The 18,367-nt window shown below is 37.9% G+C and overlaps 1 protein-coding gene across 4 annotated transcripts in view; it reads left to right on the top strand.

The window, feature by feature from the left end:
- SBNO1 (strawberry notch homolog 1) overlaps positions 1 to 18,367 on the top strand; it is a 56,368-nt gene that overhangs the window by 21,249 nt on the left and 16,752 nt on the right. For all 4 annotated transcript variants that reach the window (XR_004629055.1, XR_004629057.1, XM_002913096.4 and 1 more), the window contains exons 7-24: positions 636 to 796; positions 2,289 to 2,422; positions 2,615 to 2,705; positions 4,386 to 4,547; positions 5,383 to 5,518; positions 5,597 to 5,702; positions 5,839 to 5,992; positions 6,533 to 6,715; positions 7,309 to 7,406; positions 8,737 to 8,888; positions 10,688 to 10,885; positions 11,935 to 12,102; positions 12,196 to 12,371; positions 12,815 to 12,946; positions 15,082 to 15,217; positions 16,593 to 16,705; positions 16,794 to 16,865; positions 17,337 to 17,436. Coding sequence is in view for 2 of the 4 variants with exons in the window: in XM_002913096.4 (XP_002913142.1) it covers positions 636 to 796; positions 2,289 to 2,422; positions 2,615 to 2,705; positions 4,386 to 4,547; positions 5,383 to 5,518; positions 5,597 to 5,702; positions 5,839 to 5,992; positions 6,533 to 6,715; positions 7,309 to 7,406; positions 8,737 to 8,888; positions 10,688 to 10,885; positions 11,935 to 12,102; positions 12,196 to 12,371; positions 12,815 to 12,946; positions 15,082 to 15,217; positions 16,593 to 16,705; positions 16,794 to 16,865; positions 17,337 to 17,436 (2,472 nt within the window). In the remaining 2 variants the exon portion in view is untranslated. The remainder of the gene's footprint in view (positions 1 to 635; positions 797 to 2,288; positions 2,423 to 2,614; positions 2,706 to 4,385; positions 4,548 to 5,382; positions 5,519 to 5,596; positions 5,703 to 5,838; positions 5,993 to 6,532; positions 6,716 to 7,308; positions 7,407 to 8,736; positions 8,889 to 10,687; positions 10,886 to 11,934; positions 12,103 to 12,195; positions 12,372 to 12,814; positions 12,947 to 15,081; positions 15,218 to 16,592; positions 16,706 to 16,793; positions 16,866 to 17,336; positions 17,437 to 18,367) is intronic.

The raw sequence follows: 18,367 nt of genomic DNA on the forward strand, positions 1-18,367 counted from the left end.
CCTGTTTATATTCAGTTTTATTGGAAAATAACCATGCACATGAGTTTATTTATTTATTGACTGTGCCTGCTTTTACACTGCTATGGTGGCATTGTTCAATAATAGACCAGATGCTCAACAAAGCTGTAAATATTAATTGTCTATTTATAGAAAAAGTTTGCTGGCCTTTATTTAAAACTATTCATATAATGCATTTTGAGGAATTAGTTGCTGTTTAATTTTATAGCAAAGATTTCCATTAAAATACCTTTTAAAATAAAATTATATTCCAAACTTTTGTTTTACTAATTCAAGTGAATGATTCATTCAAATAGATTTCCAAATCAAGGATTATGTTTTGTTGCTACTGGAGAACCTGGTGATTTGAGCTAAGTTGATATTTTTTAGATCTTCTTTAATGAGCAGGTCTCTATTTAATACTTACTCCGTAAGTATTTGATAAATAGGTCCTTTTATCAAATTCAGATAGTAATTTACCACCTACCAGTGCCTTTTTAGAATCCTGGAGTGTATAGTTACTTATTTACTTTTGTTTTCTCTGTGATAGCAAAAATATATGGCAATATTATATAATAAAACTGGGAGCATTATTACCTAGAAAAATTAAAATGAAGTATTTTTAAATTTTCATTTAGTAAAAATTGGTCTACGTCATCCAGATGCTGTAGTGGAAACTAGTTCTTTATCCAGTGTTACTCCTCCTGATGTTTGGTACAAAACATCTATTTCTGAAGAAACCATTGATAATGGCTGGTTATCAGCATTACAGCTTGAGGCAATTACTTATGCAGCCCAGGTAAGCAGTATTTCATAACTACATACAATATATTTATTTCTTAATCCTAGTCTGTGTAATATAGTTGCTTTAACACAAAGGTAAATTTTTCTTGAATGAAAACTTGTGCTTGTGGTTTTTACAAAAGTTTCATGTGTTAGAAAATTATTTACTTTTTTATTTTAGAGAGAGAGCGTGTGCGTGAGCAGGGGGAGGAGCAGAGGGAGAGGGATAAGCAGACTGTGCTGAGCATGAAGCCCAATGCATGGCCTGATCCCATGACCCCCGAGATCATGACCTGAGCTGAAATCAAGAGTTGGACTCCCAACCAACTGAGCCACTCAGGTGCCCCTCGCGTGTTAAAAAATTAAAGGGGTAGCATGGATGCAGGGGGTTCATTTCTACTGGAAATGAAAAATTGTTACAACCTTTTTGGAATTCACTGGGATATGTATTAAAAATGTGGGTGCCTGGGTGGCTCAGTTAGTTAAGTGTCCAACTTTTGATTTCCACTCAGGTCATGATCTCAGGGTCGTGAGATCGAGCTCTGCGTCGGGCTCCGTGCTGGGCGTGGAGCCTGCTTAAGATTCTCTCGCTCCTCTCCGCACACCCAGCTCTCATGCACATGCTTCCTCTCTCTTTAAAAAAAATTAAATTAAATTAAAAATACATATATCCTATTGTGCCTGGCTGGCTCAGTCGATAGAGCATGACTCTTGGTCTTGGGGTTGTGAGTTCTAGCCCCATTAAATTTAAATTAAAAATACATATATCCTATTGTGCCTGGCTGGCTCAGTCGATAGAGCATGACTCTTGGTCTTGGGGTTGTGAGTTCTAGCCCCACATTGAATATAGAGCTTGCTTAAAAAAAAAAATATATATATATATATATATGTATATATATATATCCTTTGACTTTACAATTCCATTATCGTGAGTCTATCCAATAGAACTATTCAGTTAAGAATATATTTATATTAAGGAGATGGATGGATGGATGGATGGATGGATGGATGACTATTTGTTGTAGCTCTTTTAACCCTGGTTGCTGAATGCTAGAAAGGATCTAAAATCCCATACAGTGGTGGCTCTTTGAATGAACTGTGGTGTTATTGTATGGGTGTTGTACTGGCTTTCAAAAACCATGAATTAGTTATGCCGGTTTTCTTGAGAGGATTTCTTTTGTACTCCATTTCTGAAAAATAAGTAATGGCCAAACAGCTAACCATCCTCCATATTTATGTGTTATTAAAAGTTTGTATTTGATTATGCAGACACTGAAAGAGACACAGAAGAATGCTAACCAATTTGGTAACCTCAGTAACTTCAGTTACCTGGCATGTGAGTGCAGCCAGAAAGAATACATAGTAAATATAAAGTATCCATACTGAGCCAGACTGTGTGCCATTTGTATACACATAGATCACATTAATATATTCCTACAACAGTGTTTGAAAGACTGACCACCACAGTATCTAAAGGAGTAGATTAATCATCAGCTTTCTCTTTTCAGCAACATGAAACATTCCTACCTAATGGAGATCGTGCTGGCTTCTTAATAGGTGATGGTGCTGGTGTAGGAAAAGGAAGGACAATAGCGGGAATTATCTATGAAAATTACTTGTTGAGTAGAAAAAGAGCATTATGGTAAGTGCCAAAAACTGTAGAAGCTTTTTTTTGCGAATAGTTATCCCAACATGTGAGATGGGTTTTAATGAGTAGGTGTATTTTTTTTTTAAGTGTCAAGCTTTGTTTTTATTAACCCTGAATACTGCTAGATTGATGAAATTTGCATTTAATTTGTGTGGTTTTTTTTTTTTTTTCTTTTTTATGTGGCAGGTTCAGTGTTTCAAATGATCTAAAGTATGATGCTGAAAGAGATTTGAGGGATATTGGAGCAAAAAACATTTTGGTTCATTCATTAAACAAGGTATGAAAGTTTTCTATTTGGTTAGTCATTCAGTAAATATTGACTCATTTATGAGATGGGAATAACAGTTTCTACTTTGTAGAATTGTTGTGAGGATTAAATGAATTATTTTACAGAAAGTGTTGGTGAGTGCTAGCCACTGTTGTTGGTTTGTCAGTTAATGTGCATCAAGTACTATGCCAGGTATGGTTATGTAGTGGCAAACAAAATGGGCCTCGTTTCTGTTGTTACGGAGTTTATTCTCTGTCTTTAGTGTTCTTTTTGTCTTTGTTTCTGAGGTAACTTTCTGTGGCTGAAACTCCTGAGTATAAGGGTGTAGTGTAGTAAAGCTGTGTGGACAGGTAGTCACAGCACATAGACAATTGTTGAGGTTTGGAGACTGATTTGGATATTTGTATATACACTGGATTTTTGTAGCTGTACCTGTATTCATGTTAAAACAGTTCTGTCCAGTGGAAGAAAATGTGTCTCAGTATCTAAAGCATAGTTTAATGTGATAGGAATCTTCATGTTCATTTGGCAAATCTTTACTGACCTCCTATGTACCAAGAGCTGGAGTTACAAGGGTAGATAGAATAGGCAGACTTAATTCCTGCAGGTACCTCCCTGTTAGCCTTTTTGGGGGGTTTTTTGTTTTTTTAAAGATTTTATTTTTTGACAGAGGGAGACAGCGAGAGGGAACATAAGCAAGGGGAGTGTGAGAGGGAGAAGCAGGCTCCCTGCCAAGCAAGGAGTCCGATGCGGGGCTGGATCCCAGGACCCTGGGATCATGACCCGAGGCGAAGGCAGACGCTTAACAGCTGAGCCACCCAGGCACCGCCCCCCCCCGTTAGCCTTTTGAAAATAAGGAAATATAAATCTACTTTCCATGTGAGCCCTAGGTTGGTTCACTGTTGCCCTGCTCATCATTGGCCTTTTTGGGTGGGTATGATTGTGTGGATTGGTAGGTAAAGTACTCTGTCTTGAATGATTCCTCACAGCTCAAAACTAAAAACATTTAAGTGGGATCTAGAAATATTTTTGATTTCTTAGTCCGTGTAATTGAAGGAAAGCTATATTAGCTATTAATAATAATTTTTTTATATATGCCTTAGAACTTAATTATAGTGACTTGGCATACAGTGAGTGCACAGTAAATATTTTTGTAGAGTGAATATTGTAGCTTTTTTTCTTGGAGGGGGCTTTGGTTTGTATTTTTTTTTCTGGTGGATAGGTTTTTTGTGGGGCACATGCATGGCTCAGTCAGTTGAGCATCTATCTGCCTTTGGCTCAGATCTCGATCCCAGGATTCTGGCATCAAGCCCCTCAATCGAGCTCTCTCCTCAGTGGAGAGCCTGCTTCTCCCTCTTCTTCTCCTCACGAGTGTGCGCACCCTCTTTCTTTCTCCCTTTCTCAAATAAAATGAATAAAATCTGTAAAAAAAGTTTTTTTAAGACTTTGATGAAAACTAGATCGTTGTATCATGAAGTTGTGTGTATATGTATAAACGTAGATGCATGCATGCGTGTGTGTGTTTATACACATGGAGAAGAAGTTTCGTGTGTGGTCTTAGGGGCTCTTTTGACTTCCCTAAAACCCATGATGGACCCACCAATTTCCTGCTATAGAAGTTTGGGTGGGATAAAGTTTTCAGAAATTAAAGCATATATGTTAAATTCTTCTTCTTCTTTTTTTTTTTAGTTTAAATACGGAAAAATTTCTTCCAAACATAATGGGAGCGTGAAAAAGGGTGTTATTTTTGCTACCTATTCTTCCCTTATTGGTGAAAGTCAGTCTGGCGGTAAATATAAAACTAGATTAAAACAACTTCTGCATTGGTGCGGTGATGACTTCGATGGAGTGGTATCCTTTACAACAAATGTTTTTATATTTTTTAATGACACAAAAGTGAATGTGAGAATAAACATTTAAAATTACATCCTGAGATTAACTGAAATTGCTGGGATGGGAGCTTTAATGACTTTCCAGCGTCCAAGGGGGGGGTTCTGTTTTGTAGCTATCATATAAGAGGCCAATATTTAAGCTCCTGTTTTAGGAAAATGTTAAAAAGTGTGGGAAGTGATGAATACTGTTTTCCGCTTTTGGGGATTCACACTGCATGTTCACATAGTAGAGCACCTGAGAAGACTCGGGAAAAAACTGAACTTCGTGATTTCCAAACCTATTTGCTCATAGCAGACCTTTCACTGTCATGCATGAGGAATGTTTTTCAAATGGTGATTAAGTTAGAGACCAATTGTACTTAGAGAATTTGCCAAAATTATCTCTGTGGTAGACATTTCTTGCCACAGTGGATTTTTTCTTCCGGTCAGTATAAATACCGAAATCAGTGGTTTCCTCTCAAACTTGAGAGGGAGGGGTGATGTCAAGGAGGCACACAGAGGGCTTCATTTATGTTTGTAATCTTAAAAAGAAAACAAACAGTCTGAGGCAAATACGGTAAAATGTTAAGGTTTGACAAAGCAGATAATGGGTATATTGGTGTAATTTAAAAAAGTTAATGCTTAGGGGCTTATTATCAGCGGCACCTCTCCCCTCCTGATTGTCTTGAATTTGGCCCACTCTACCACCCCAGAAATTTGGGATGTTTCCCAAGGCCTTGAAATAAATGTTAGCTTTTCCTTAAAGATAAGAGATACTTGCTACTGTGATATGTTCCTTAATTCATTCTGTACAGATAGTGTTTGATGAATGTCATAAAGCAAAAAACTTATGTCCTGTTGGTTCTTCAAAGCCAACCAAGACAGGCTTAGCAGTTCTAGAGCTTCAGAACAAATTGCCAAAGGCCAGAGTTGTTTATGCTAGTGCCACTGGTAAGTTGTTACTTTATTTGAAAGATGTGTGTAGGTGATTTTTTCAGCTATAAAATGTTTTGGTTTGGGATATTTCAGGTGCTTCTGAACCACGAAACATGGCCTATATGAACCGTCTTGGAATATGGGGTGAGGGAACTCCATTTAGAGAATTCAGTGATTTTATCCAAGCAGTTGAACGGAGGTAAAGCAATTTACAGTATACGCTATTGGTTCTCAGTTACAATCTAAAAGAGGTGTTAACTGCTAAAACCTTTTCCACTTATATTAAAGCCCTACTATATTTAATGATAGTTACTGTGTGTTTTAATTTTATTCAGAGGTGTTGGTGCCATGGAAATAGTTGCTATGGATATGAAGCTTAGAGGAATGTACATTGCTCGACAGCTGAGCTTTACTGGAGTGACCTTCAAAATTGAGGAAGTTCTTCTTTCTCAGAGCTATGTGAAAATGTATAACAAAGCAGTCAAGCTGGTGAGAAGTTTTTTCTTAATTCCTAGTATTTTTAATGTCTCTCAGCCCACAAGAGTATATTTTGCTATAAAACAACAGATAAGGCACTAGATCCTTATTTTCCTAATTTTGTAAGCTTTCTCTTTGTTACAGTAATTTATTTTTAAAAAGCCATTCGTAATGGGAGATGTGGCTGGCTGAGTCAGGAGGGCATGTGACTCTTGATCCTTGGGGTCGTGAGTTCAAGCCCCATGTTGGGTGTAAAAAATCACTTAAATAAATAAACTTTTTTTAAAAAGCCATTTATTTAAGTTGCATAATTTTAAAAATTAATATGTAACTATTCCCTGAAATGACTCTAGTATCTAGTAAGAATTTAGAGGCAACTCTGTGTGAGCATCCTGAAAAACATTCGTTTAGAGATTCCCAAGTTATTGAAGATGGTTCATTAAATTAATGTTAAGTAGCTTTGCACCTACCATTATTTTGCTTGAATCAGTCATTTTTAGATAATTCAGACTCATAGATGAAATGTCTAAAATGTTGATCACGTATCTTCAGTGGGTCATCGCCAGAGAACGATTTCAGCAAGCCGCAGATCTGATTGACGCTGAGCAACGCATGAAGAAATCCATGTGGGGTCAGTTCTGGTCTGCGCACCAGAGATTTTTCAAATACTTGTGCATAGCTTCCAAAGTTAAAAGGGTTGTGCAGCTAGCTCGAGAAGAAATCAAGAATGGAAAAGTAAGTTGGAGAACACATTGAAAGATTCATGCTTTGGTTGTATTTCCTAGTCCTTCAGGTGTTCAGACCTTCTGCTGGTAAAGCCTGTTCTTAGAGAGTTAAAGTATTAACATCGTAAGACTTTAAAAATCCACGTTTTTAAAAAAATATTAAAAGCGGTGCCTGTTTATAAAGAATTTAGGTAGCTCAAAAAATATATACAGAAATAAATCAGTGTAACTTGGCCATCCATAGATACAACTACTGCTGACATGTGGGTATAGATTGCCACTCTGGTTTTTTCTTTTTAGCAATATATATAAATATAGATATCTATTATATGTATCTGTTAAAAGATATACGAAACATACATGTATATATCTAAAGCACAACTGAGGCAGGGATTTCAGTTGATGTCCACTGCTATGATCCTATTTTTTAGCTAAGTTTTTTACACATAGCATGCCTCAGATATATGTAGAATAAATAAATGAGCACACGTGCAGTAATGGGTCATTTTTGTTCGAAATCTTTTTTTTTAAAGCTAAATATTTAAAATATGCCTCAAGAAATCACATGCATAGTTTTATTTTATAATTTGTTTTTCTCTCCAGTGTGTTGTAATTGGTCTGCAATCAACAGGAGAAGCTAGAACATTAGAAGCCTTGGAAGAGGGTGGAGGAGAATTAAATGATTTCGTTTCAACTGCCAAGTAATGCTTTTGGTTTAGCGTTTTTATTTAGATTAGTTTAGATGTTGGCATTTCCAGAGGCAAAAGTTTTGATTCATCTATATCATCATTGAAGTTTTTCTGATCTTAGTTTTTGTATTCTCTGCATATTCATCACAATATATCCATTGGAAAACAGTAACGTAGAAGTACTCCGTTGTTAAGCGTTTTGGCAGTACTGTGCCCAGTATTTGGACTAATAGAAAGGTGTGGTTTTTGTCTTGTACATCTTGGAAGTCTGTGACAGCTTGGATTAGTTTCAGTTTTAGTTTCAGCTTTGTGTGTTTGAAATTACCATTATCCAGAGGAGCAATACGTATAGTTTGCCCTGGTTTAGTTATCGGTAGTATAAAAATTGCAGACAGTCATGAGAATTTTAAAAAGAAGATTTAGGCGTTGCTTTTCGGTTTATTTGCCTGCCCTACCGATTTTAACTCTAATCGTAAAATTAACAAAATAACCTTTGCCCCACTGTATACTATCTCTTGTGTTAGATGTATTCAAGTGGCTCCTTTCAAGATGGGTATAGTTCAAAACTGCTTCTAAAAGCAAAACATGCACCTGCTACTCTGTCTTTTTCTATATTTGTGTGCCTATTACTGCATTGTTTAAGATGATAGGAACTAGTCATGTGCCTGTTAATGGCTAGTCCAAAATTGAGATGTGCTGTGAATATAAAATGTAAGACTTAAAAAGAAGTAATGTTTTACATCTCACTGATTGCATGTTGAAGTGATACACTGATAAATGATACTAGTCTATATCCTGAAATATCTGATTAAAAAAATGTTTTGGGGTGCCTGGGTGGCTCCGTCAGTTAAGCGTCTGCCTTCAGCTCAGGTCATGATCGCAGGGTCCTAAGACCGAGCCCTACATCGGGCCCTCTCTGTCAAATAAATAAGTAAAATAAAATAAAATAAAATTTGTTTCTCTAGTTTTCTTCCACTTTTTAATGTAACTACTTAAAACTGTAAAAATTGCTATTTGACTGAGTTTGAATTATATTTCAGTTCAACAGCCTTGGCCTAGAATATTTATTTCAACTGGATTGTCAATATTTTATAGTATTAAAGTATATTTTTAAGAAACATGTTTCAAAAAATATGTATTTTTTAATTTTATTTATCTGAGAGAGAGAGCGCGTGATCCTACAGTCCATGAGATCATGACCTGAGCCAAAACCAAGAGTCGGATGCTCAACCGGCTGCACTACCTGGGTGCCCCTTCAGAATATACTTAGTAAGACATTATATATAATAAATTATTTTGTAGACTGAACCACTAATTGTCACTTTTTGTCTCGTATAAACAGAGGAGTGTTGCAGTCCCTTATTGAAAAACACTTCCCTGCTCCAGACCGGAAAAAACTTTATAGTTTGCTAGGAATTGATTTGACAGCTCCAAGTAACAATAGTTCACCAAGAGATAGTCCTTGTAAAGAAAATAAAGTAAAGAAGCGGAAAGGTGGGTTCTTTTCTTTAAATGATATTGAAAAACTAGTATAAATTTGAGCATTTTGAAGCAGTTATATTTTGGGATTGAGCTGCCTTCCCTTTAAATTGGCATGTGGTTGCATATTTTCGCTGTCATTTATGTAGTTTTGAATGCACAAGTGACAGTTTGGTGCTAGGCACTATGTTAAGCACTGGCCTTCTATTACTTCATTTAACCCATAAGGGATCCATATGAAAATAGGGTCTTATTTTTTGTTTTCTAGACAGAGGACACAAAGGCACAGAAAGATTAAAAGGTTAAGAAATCTCCCCAGTTTACACAACTAGTGGCGATATATGAAAAGCAAAATCTGGGCCTTGCTCAAGTTGTCAAAGCTGCATATGCATATATACATATGGTGTTTTTATATTCTTTAAAGAGGTATTCGTTATTATTTGTTAGGAATACACTCAGTGCTTATTAGACGTTTTATACTATGCCAACTTTGATTTGTGTTTAGATGCTTAGTAAATTGGCTTTCAGAAATTAACTTTTCTGGCTGTCTTTAAGATGGTGATAACTTCTGTGGGAATGACGGTCTGTGATGCTGGGTGTGTTCTAAACACAGTGGCTGACACTTTAACCTTATTTCATCTGTTCTAAGGAGGACAGTTTTTTACATTTTTAATATTCTTAAAAGTGGATTGGTTATTATAATTGACAGTATTTTTTTTATCATAGTGGCACAAAAAGTAATGCTGTGTTTTAGAATCAGCGACATCTTAAAATGGTCACGTGGTCATGTTTCTCTTTCCTGAGTTCTTTTTACCATCTATCTCATTAATAGGTAAACTTAAAATGGTTTATTCCAGATGTCTTAGTCTCTTTCTTTCTCTCTCTTTCTTTCTTTCTTTTCTTTCTTTCTTTCTTTCTTTCTTTTGGTTTAGAGAGGGGGAGAGAGCGCCTATGCATGGGTGGTAGGGAGGGGCAGAGGGGGAGAGAGAATCTTAAGCTGGCTCCATACCCAGCATGGAACCCAGTTCAGGGCTTGGTATCACCACCCTGAGATCAAGACCTGAGCCAGAACCAAGAGTCAGACACTTAACCGACTGAGCCACCCGGGTGCCGCCCCAGATGTCTTTCCTGAATATTTAATAAAATAATTCAGATCAGCACCTTGTTTAACTTACTACAAATGAAGTTTTATAGATTTTTTTTAAAAGTATTCCATAGATTACTTTTTAAAGTATTTTATTTTTTAAGTATTCTGTAAACCTGTAATTATTAGGCCTCTGCTCTCAACCAGATTCACAGATGAACTATGAAAATGCTGGAGATTCTGTGTTATCTCTGTTGTCCTGAATTTTTTTGAAACATGCACTTAGGGGTGCCTGGGTGGCTCAGTCGTTAAGTGTCTGCCTTCAGCTCAGGGCGTGATCCTGGCATTCTAGGATTGAGCCCCGCATCAGGCTCCTCTGCTGGGAGCCTGCTTCTTCCTCTCCCACTCCCCCTGCTTGTGTTCCCTCTCGCTGGCTGTCTCTCTCTCTCTGTCAAATAAATAAAATCTTTAAAAAAAAAAAAAAGAAAGAAAGAAACATGCCCTTAAAGACAGTCTTGAATTTGTATTTACATGTCTAATTTCTTCTTAATAATTGAACATAACCTGATTTTTTATGGGAATCTAAAAGGTTAACACTTGTGAAATTTATATACTTAAAATGTTTTTCCTGTATATTTCTCATTTAAAGAACTCCTGAACTAAATGTAGTTTTCTAGATCTTCAGAAAGGTGTGTTTGGACTGACTGTCTTGTTTTGGGTTTGAGGGTAGGTGAAGAAATAACTCGAGAAGCCAAAAAAGCACGAAAAGTAGGTGGCCTTACTGGTAGCAGTTCCGATGATAGTGGAAGTGAATCGGACGTGTCTGATCATGAAGAAAGTGACTATGAGAGCTCTAAAAACATGAGTTCTGGAGATGATGATGATTTCAACCCATTCAGAGATGAGTCTAGTGAGGATGATGAAGATGGTAAGTGCATCAGTATATTAAATGTTAATGAAAGGTTATTTCTGTGCATTTGAAATGGGATGTTGTACTAAAACCTGTTTTTTCTGGGCGCCTGGGTGGCTCAGTTGGTGAAACATCTGCCTTTGGCTCAGGTCATGATCTCAGTGTCCTGGGATCAAGCCCCTCATTGGGCTCTCTGCTCCATGGGGGGCCTGCTTCTCCCTCTCCCACTCTCCCTGCTGGTGTTCCCTCTCTCGCTGTGTCTCTCTCTGTCCCATAAATAAATAAAATCTTTAAAAAAACGAATAAATAAAACCTGTTTTTTCCCCAGTGCAATACAAATAAATCATTGCACAGAATTGAATCTTTGCTTAGTGGAGAATTCCCCAAGCTTATCTGGCTTTTGGTAGTTTAGCTCATTTATGTGAGATAGTGGCCTCAATTTTGTGCAGCGATTTTTATTATTTTTATTGTTGTTAGATTTTTTATTTATCTAGAGAGTGAGAGAGAGAGAGGGTGGGGGGAGGAGCAGAGGGAGAGGGACAAGCAGACTCTGTGCTGGGTATGGAGCCTGACGTGGGGCTCAGTCTCACCACCCTGATACCACGACCTGAGCCGAAACCAAGAGTCGGACACTCAACCGACTGAGCCGCTCAGCTAACCAAATCACTTGTGCAATGATTTTTTTTTTTTTTTAGATTTTTTAATTTATTTATTCGACAGAGATAGAGACAGCCAGCGAGAGAGGGAGCACAAGCAGGGGGAGTGGGAGAGGAAGAAGCAGGCTCACAGCAGAGGAGCCTGATGTGGGGCTCGATCCCATAATGCCGGGATCACGCCCTGAGCCGAAGGCAGACGCTTAACCGCTGTGCCACCCAGGCGCCCCTTATGCAATGATTTTTAACCTCATGCTATGGAATTGTACCTTATAATATATTGGATATACTGGACCACTGAAGTTGATGATGATTTTTAAGTTACCAGTTAATACAAAAAATTCGAGGTTGTTTCCCTTGAAGATTTTGCTTCTTTTACAAGTGATTTGACACATACCTTTCCTTAACTTTCAGATCCCTGGTTAATCAGAAAAGATCACAAGAAAAACAAAGATAAAAAAAAAAAGAAAAGTATAGATCCAGATTCTATTCAAAGTGCCTTATTAGCATCAGGTCTTGGATCAAAACGACCTAGTTTTTCATCTACACCAGTAATTTTGCCTGCTCCTAACAGTGCACCAGGTATCTATGGGGAAGCTTGCTTTGTTGAAATGTACTTTTAAATAAAACGTACTTAAACTTTGTACTGATTTTTAATAAATGTACTTTATCTAGCTAACAGTAACACCAACAGTAACAATAGCCTTATAACAAGTCAGGATGCTGTGGAAAGGGCCCAGCAGATGAAGAAAGACCTACTTGATAAACTAGAGAAATTAGCTGAAGACCTCCCTCCTAATACCCTGGATGAACTTATTGATGAACTTGGTGGCCCTGAGAATGTTGCTGAGGTAAATATGACTTGATCAGGGCTGTGTCTTGGTCCCTTTTTTTGGTAACTTCAAAACCCTATAGAATGAGTGATATTTTGGATATCATCACATAATAATGTATCTCATTTTCTCTTAGATTTTAGAACCTTTGTTCCCTGTCATCTTAGAGTCAGTGAATTCTCATCCTTAGTATCTGTTTACTCAACACTCTGATCTTTTACTGTTCCTGTCATGCAGCCTCTGTGATTCTTGCCACACATTTGCTTTCTCTGCTGGAATTCGAACTTTTCAAAACCAGAGACTATGTTGCAATGTTCTCTCCCTGACACTGCCTGGTGTGGCACAGGCTGCACCATATGTGCCGGCTTCGTCACCCACTATTTTCTCTAATGCAGGGGTCCTGTGCTTCCTGCGTCTTAATCAGGTACCTTAACTCTAAGTGACACTGTTTGGCTTTGCAGATGACTGGTCGCAAAGGGAGGGTTGTAAGTAATGATGATGGAAGCATATCTTACGAGTCAAGATCTGAACTTGATGTTCCTGTGGAAATACTAAATATCACAGAAAAACAAAGATTTATGGATGGAGATAAGGTATGTTTTTCTGGAATTCTCCTTCCTTCCTTCCTTCCTTCCTTCCTTCCTTCCTTCCTTCCTTCCTTCCTTCCTTCGTTCAAGAGAGCATGAGAAGGGAGAGGGTCAGAGGGAGAAGCAGACTCCCTACTAAGCAGGAATCCCTGCTACTCCAGGATCATGAGCTGAGCCGAAGGCAGTCGCTCAACCGACTGAGCCACCCAGGCGCCTTCTGGAATGCTTTTCAATGACAAATATAATGTCCATATATTTAAATGAATATTTAGGGGTTTTTTTTCTATTAAATTATGTTGAATGTTGTTGTTCTGTAATTTTTAGTAATTGCACATAATCACTTGAATATTTTACACATTTTCATTATTTTTCACAAATTGAATGTAGTAAAGTGCACAGAATTAGATGTGGCTCTTAATAACTTTGGAGGCTTTTTAAATTCTTAATCAGAGTATTAAAATATTGTGGTCTGGGGCGCCTGAGTGGCGCAGTCGTTAAGCATCTGCCTTCAGCTCAGGGCGTGATCCTAGCGTTCTGGGATCGAGCCCTACATCAGGCTTCTCCCCTGGGAGCCTGCTTCTTCCTCTCCCACTCCCCCTGCTTGTGTTCCCTCTCTTGCTGGCTGTCTCTGTCAAATAAATAAATAAAATCTTTAAAAATATTATATATATTGTGTTCTTTTAGGTCATGTTAGTGGCTTCACATCTAATGCTCTTCTCCAGTGTCAGTCTCATTTTGACTCTAGAACTATATTTAAGTGTACCAGGTTACTAGTGTCCTTTGGTTTTGCTGATTCTCTTATTGCTGTGACATGTCATATTCGGATGATCATTTTGAATGATGTGTGGATTGGCTTGCATACCTCACCGCTGTAGAGACCTTGGTTGCTGCCAAGTGCTCTTTGTATACTGTTGAGTAAACGTCAGTCAATTTTGAGATTCTCAGGCTAGTTCTTCCCATCTACTTGGAATTGCCATACGCGTTTGCTGGTGAGATTGCTAAAAAATAGGAGTACCACTTAAACTTAATTCCTTAATTTAAGCAATAGGATAAAATCGGTTTAACCACGTTTTTCTTTATTTCAGTGAGTTTTTCTGCAACTAAAAAAAGAGGATAGATACCACTATCAAAGTTGTCTTTATTTTTTTTTTTTAAGATTTTTATTTGAGAGAGAGAGCATGAGCAGGGGCAGAGGGAGAAGGACAAACAGACTCCCCACTGAGCATGGAGCCAGGCTCAATCCCAGGATCCTGAGATCATGACCTGAGCCGTAGTCAGATGTTTGACCAACTGAGCCTCCCAGGCGCCCCCAAAGTTGTCTTCTATAAATATATTTAATAGCTTGTGTTACATATTTTTTTAAAGATTTATTTACTTACTTTAGAGAAAGAGTGCATGCGTGAGAACTGGGGGAGGGGGAGAGGGAGAGAGAGAATCTCCAGCAGACTTCCCACTAAGCTTAGAGCCCAACACAGAAATTGCTCTCATGACCCCGAGATCATGACCTGAGTCGAAATCAAGAGTTTCGACGCTTAACTGACTAAGCCACCCAGGCGCCCCTCATGTTGTAGGTAGAGATATTATCAGTTGTGTTACATACTTTGTTTCATGAATTTATGCCCATGTGCATTACAATTGTATTAGTTGAAATTAGTTTTTAGCTGTTAAGTGACAGAAAATCCAAAATCGTATTGACTTAAAGTAGAAGGTAGTTTCTTCTATGTACAAGTTTGAGTAGGTAGACCACGGCTGTTAATGGCTCCTTGAAGATTACACCACTTCTGTCTTATTCCTTTAACATGTGAGGCTCCATTTTCAAGTTACCTATTTCAGATTCAGTCTTTACATCTCTATATTTCATCTGGCAGAGAGGAGGAAAGAAGAAAAGGGCATGCCCTTGACTTCTAAGGACATTTCTTAAATGTTCATACCACCTACACGCTAGTACAGGGAAAAGTGAGAAAGTAGTCTTGATTCTTGGCAGCCGTGTACCTGCCTAAACTTAGAGGGGGGTTATAATTTAGGAAGAAGGGGAGACTAGGTATTGGTGGGCCATTAGTACTCTAATTAAGAACTTAAAGGTGCTTGCCTACTTGTCTTTGTGCAACAGTGATCATTTTCCCCCCTTATATTTGATACAGAATATTGCTATTATCTCAGAAGCTGCCAGCTCGGGTATTTCATTACAAGCAGATCGGAGAGCTAAAAATCAAAGGCGAAGAGTTCATATGACTTTGGAATTACCCTGGAGTGCTGATAGAGCAATTCAGCAGTTTGGTAAGTTCCTACATTGAATTTCACTGAATTGATAGCTAGGGATCATTGGAAATGTGTACATATCAAAAGTTGTATTTAATGTCAGACATCTTAAAATGTGACATGGAGATTTTGGACTGTTTGTGTATTGTATAGAAAACTATAGAATACATGAATCCATTTCTTACCTATTTTAAGAAATGTAAAAGATCTGTGTTGGTTTTCTTGGAGTTTCTGGCATTATATCTCAGAGCAGGGTTCCTCGGGAGTATAATTATTATTGACTTCAGGATGTATGTGGTCTGTGTCAGAGCACCTGCCATCTCACGTCCTTTTCAGCCCTCGGTGACTTTACTGGGGGCATATTGCTCTTCCCTTGCCTTAGATGTTCATATCCCTGTGACATGATGATTTTAAAAAACAGCAATTTTAGGGGCTCCTGGGCAGCTCAGTCAGTTAAGAGTCTGACTCTTGATTTTGGCTCAAGTCATGATCTCTGGGTCATGGGATTGAGTCCTGCGTTGGGCTCCATGCTCAGCAGGGAGTCTAGTTGCGATTCTCTCTTTTCCTCTGCCTATCTCCCCCCAACCCCAGACCGTGTGTGCATTGTCTCTCTCTCTAAAATAAAATCTTTAAAAAAAAAAAAAATTTTTTTTTTTTGGAAGAATCCAGAGCAGCTGTGCTTCAGCAACATTGTGGTTAACCCAAGTGGGGCAGAAGTAATGGTATGTTTATCATTGAACAGTTCTGTGGCAGTTTCTGTTCTTTTGTAAGGAGGAGTATTGTTCTGAATATGGGTGTTGGGGCGCCTGGGTGGCACAGCGGTTGGGCGTCTGCCTTCGGCTCAGGGCGTGATCCCGGCGTTACGGGATCGAGCCCCACATCAGGCTCCTCTGCTATGAGCCTGCTTCTTCCTGTCCCACTGCCCTTGCTTGTGTTCCCTCTCTCACTGGCTGTCTCTATCTCTGTCGAATAAATAAATAAAATCTTTAAAAAAAAAAATGAATATGGGTGTTGTTCAAGTCAGTGTTTTTTATTTTGTACCTTTGGGGGAGTTACAGTAATTGTTATATTCTTTTTTTTTTTTTTTTTTTTAAGATTTTTACCAATTTATTTGACTGAGCATGAGCAGGGAGGAGGGGGAGAGGGAGAAGCAGGCTCCCCGCTGAGCAAGGAGCCCGATGCGGGTCTCAATCCCAGGACCCTGGGATCATGATCTGAGCCGAAGGCAGACACATAACTGACTGAGCCACCTAGGCACCCAGTAATTGTTACATTCTTTAATTTTTCCTCTTAAGGGTTTCTTAATACCAGCTTAGTGTTAAAATGCTAGGAATAGATTTCAGAACACTCTGTATCTAGTGAACACAGTCAGTATTTTTAATGTCGTTTACAGGACGAACTCATAGATCAAACCAAGTTACTGCTCCCGAGTATGTGTTTCTGATTTCTGAATTGGCAGGGGAACAAAGATTTGCTTCTATTGTTGCTAAAAGACTTGAGAGCTTGGTAAGTTCTTGGTTGTGTACTTGTGTGTAAAAGATGGTGAATACAACCTGTCTTCTGTGCCTTAATTGGAAATTTTATGTCTTGATAGGGAGCACTTACACATGGTGACAGAAGAGCAACAGAATCTAGAGACCTGAGCAGGTTCAATTTTGATAATAAGGTACATGTCAGCTTTCAGTGTCTCTGAGATACTGTGGTAGTGTGGGGTGCCTGTGGTGAACAAAAAGGGAAAGCGGTTACTGTTTGAAACTTAAAACTGCCTCTTGTAATTTTACTGTAAAATGATAGTGTCCTATAAGATTTTCACATATCAGATCTTTGGTGATCAACTCTGCAATATAATCCTATTTTCATTCCTGTTAGAAAATAGGAATATAATAAATACTTGTGAATGAATTAAGTGTGAATTTCCAGGAATGAAGGAAATTATTTACTGGACATCTGTCACGTGCACAGGTGTGAACTAGGCACTAGGCAGTATAGTATATGATATCTATATATAAAAAGATAATTGAGTCCTGCTATTTTTGAATCTTTGGTACCATAATAGTTTTTATAGTGTTCAGTTGGTCATCTGAATGAAATGTTTCCAAATGCTAAAACTGGTTAATTTTTTTTTTTTTTATTGCAGTATGGAAGAAATGCTTTAGAAATTGTGATGAAATCCATCGTCAACCTAGATTCGCCTATGGTATCACCACCTCCAGACTACCCTGGAGAATTCTTTAAAGGTAACTTAAAAATAATCACAACAGGAAAATGAGTACAAAATAGGCACTAAAACCTCTTCTGACATGTGCTGTTGTGTTTCATTTTCTTTGGACATAAACTGTAAAAAATTAGAAATTAAAGGGTAGCAGACACCTAAGTTGATCTCTTATAATTAGATTATTAAATTGCATTCATATGAAGTATTTTGTGCTTTTGACAGTTTATTGAATGTTAATACTAGATTAGTAGAAGAAACTAGTTTTGTTAGATTAATTTAAAATCACTATGCCAGACAGCTTTTAAAATTTAATTTTGAAGTATCTAGGTAAATAATCTGTGGAGGATGGCATAGGGTGTAGATAAAACAAAATTGGCTGTGTATTCATAGTTAAAACCCTGTGATGGATACGTGAATATGGTTCATAGAACGTTCTCTTTACATTTGCATGTTTTGGAAATTTCCGTATTAAAAAAAAGTCCAGCAGAATGCTATAGAAACTCTTTGACCTATCTTTCAAATTGGTAGAATATATTTTGCCCATAAATGTAAGTAGTTTAGATGGTTTTGATTTTTGATAATTTATTTTATAATTCAGGAAGCTATGAAAATATTTTGGAAAATATTTAGATGTAAGATATTGGAAGCATTATCATTGTAGAGTTAGGACTTTTCACTAGAAAGTCCTTTCCAATCGGAAACAAGTGTTTAGTATTGGTAGAAGCCATATTGACATACTGTCAAGAGTGTTTATCACTGGGGCGCCTGGGTAGCGCAGTCGTTAAGCGCCTGCCTTCGGTTCAGGGCGTGATCCCGGCATTCTGGAATCGAGTCCCACATCGGGCTCCTCCGCTGGGAGCCTGCTTCTTCCTCTCCCACTCCCCTGCTGTGTTCCCTCTCTCGCTGGCTGTCTCTCTGTCACATAAATAAATAAAATCTTTAAAAAAAAAAAA

The sequence above is a fragment of the Ailuropoda melanoleuca genome, chromosome 12, assembly GCF_002007445.2.
Source record: "Ailuropoda melanoleuca isolate Jingjing chromosome 12, ASM200744v2, whole genome shotgun sequence".
In the NCBI taxonomy this organism is placed as follows: Eukaryota; Metazoa; Chordata; class Mammalia; order Carnivora; family Ursidae; genus Ailuropoda; species Ailuropoda melanoleuca.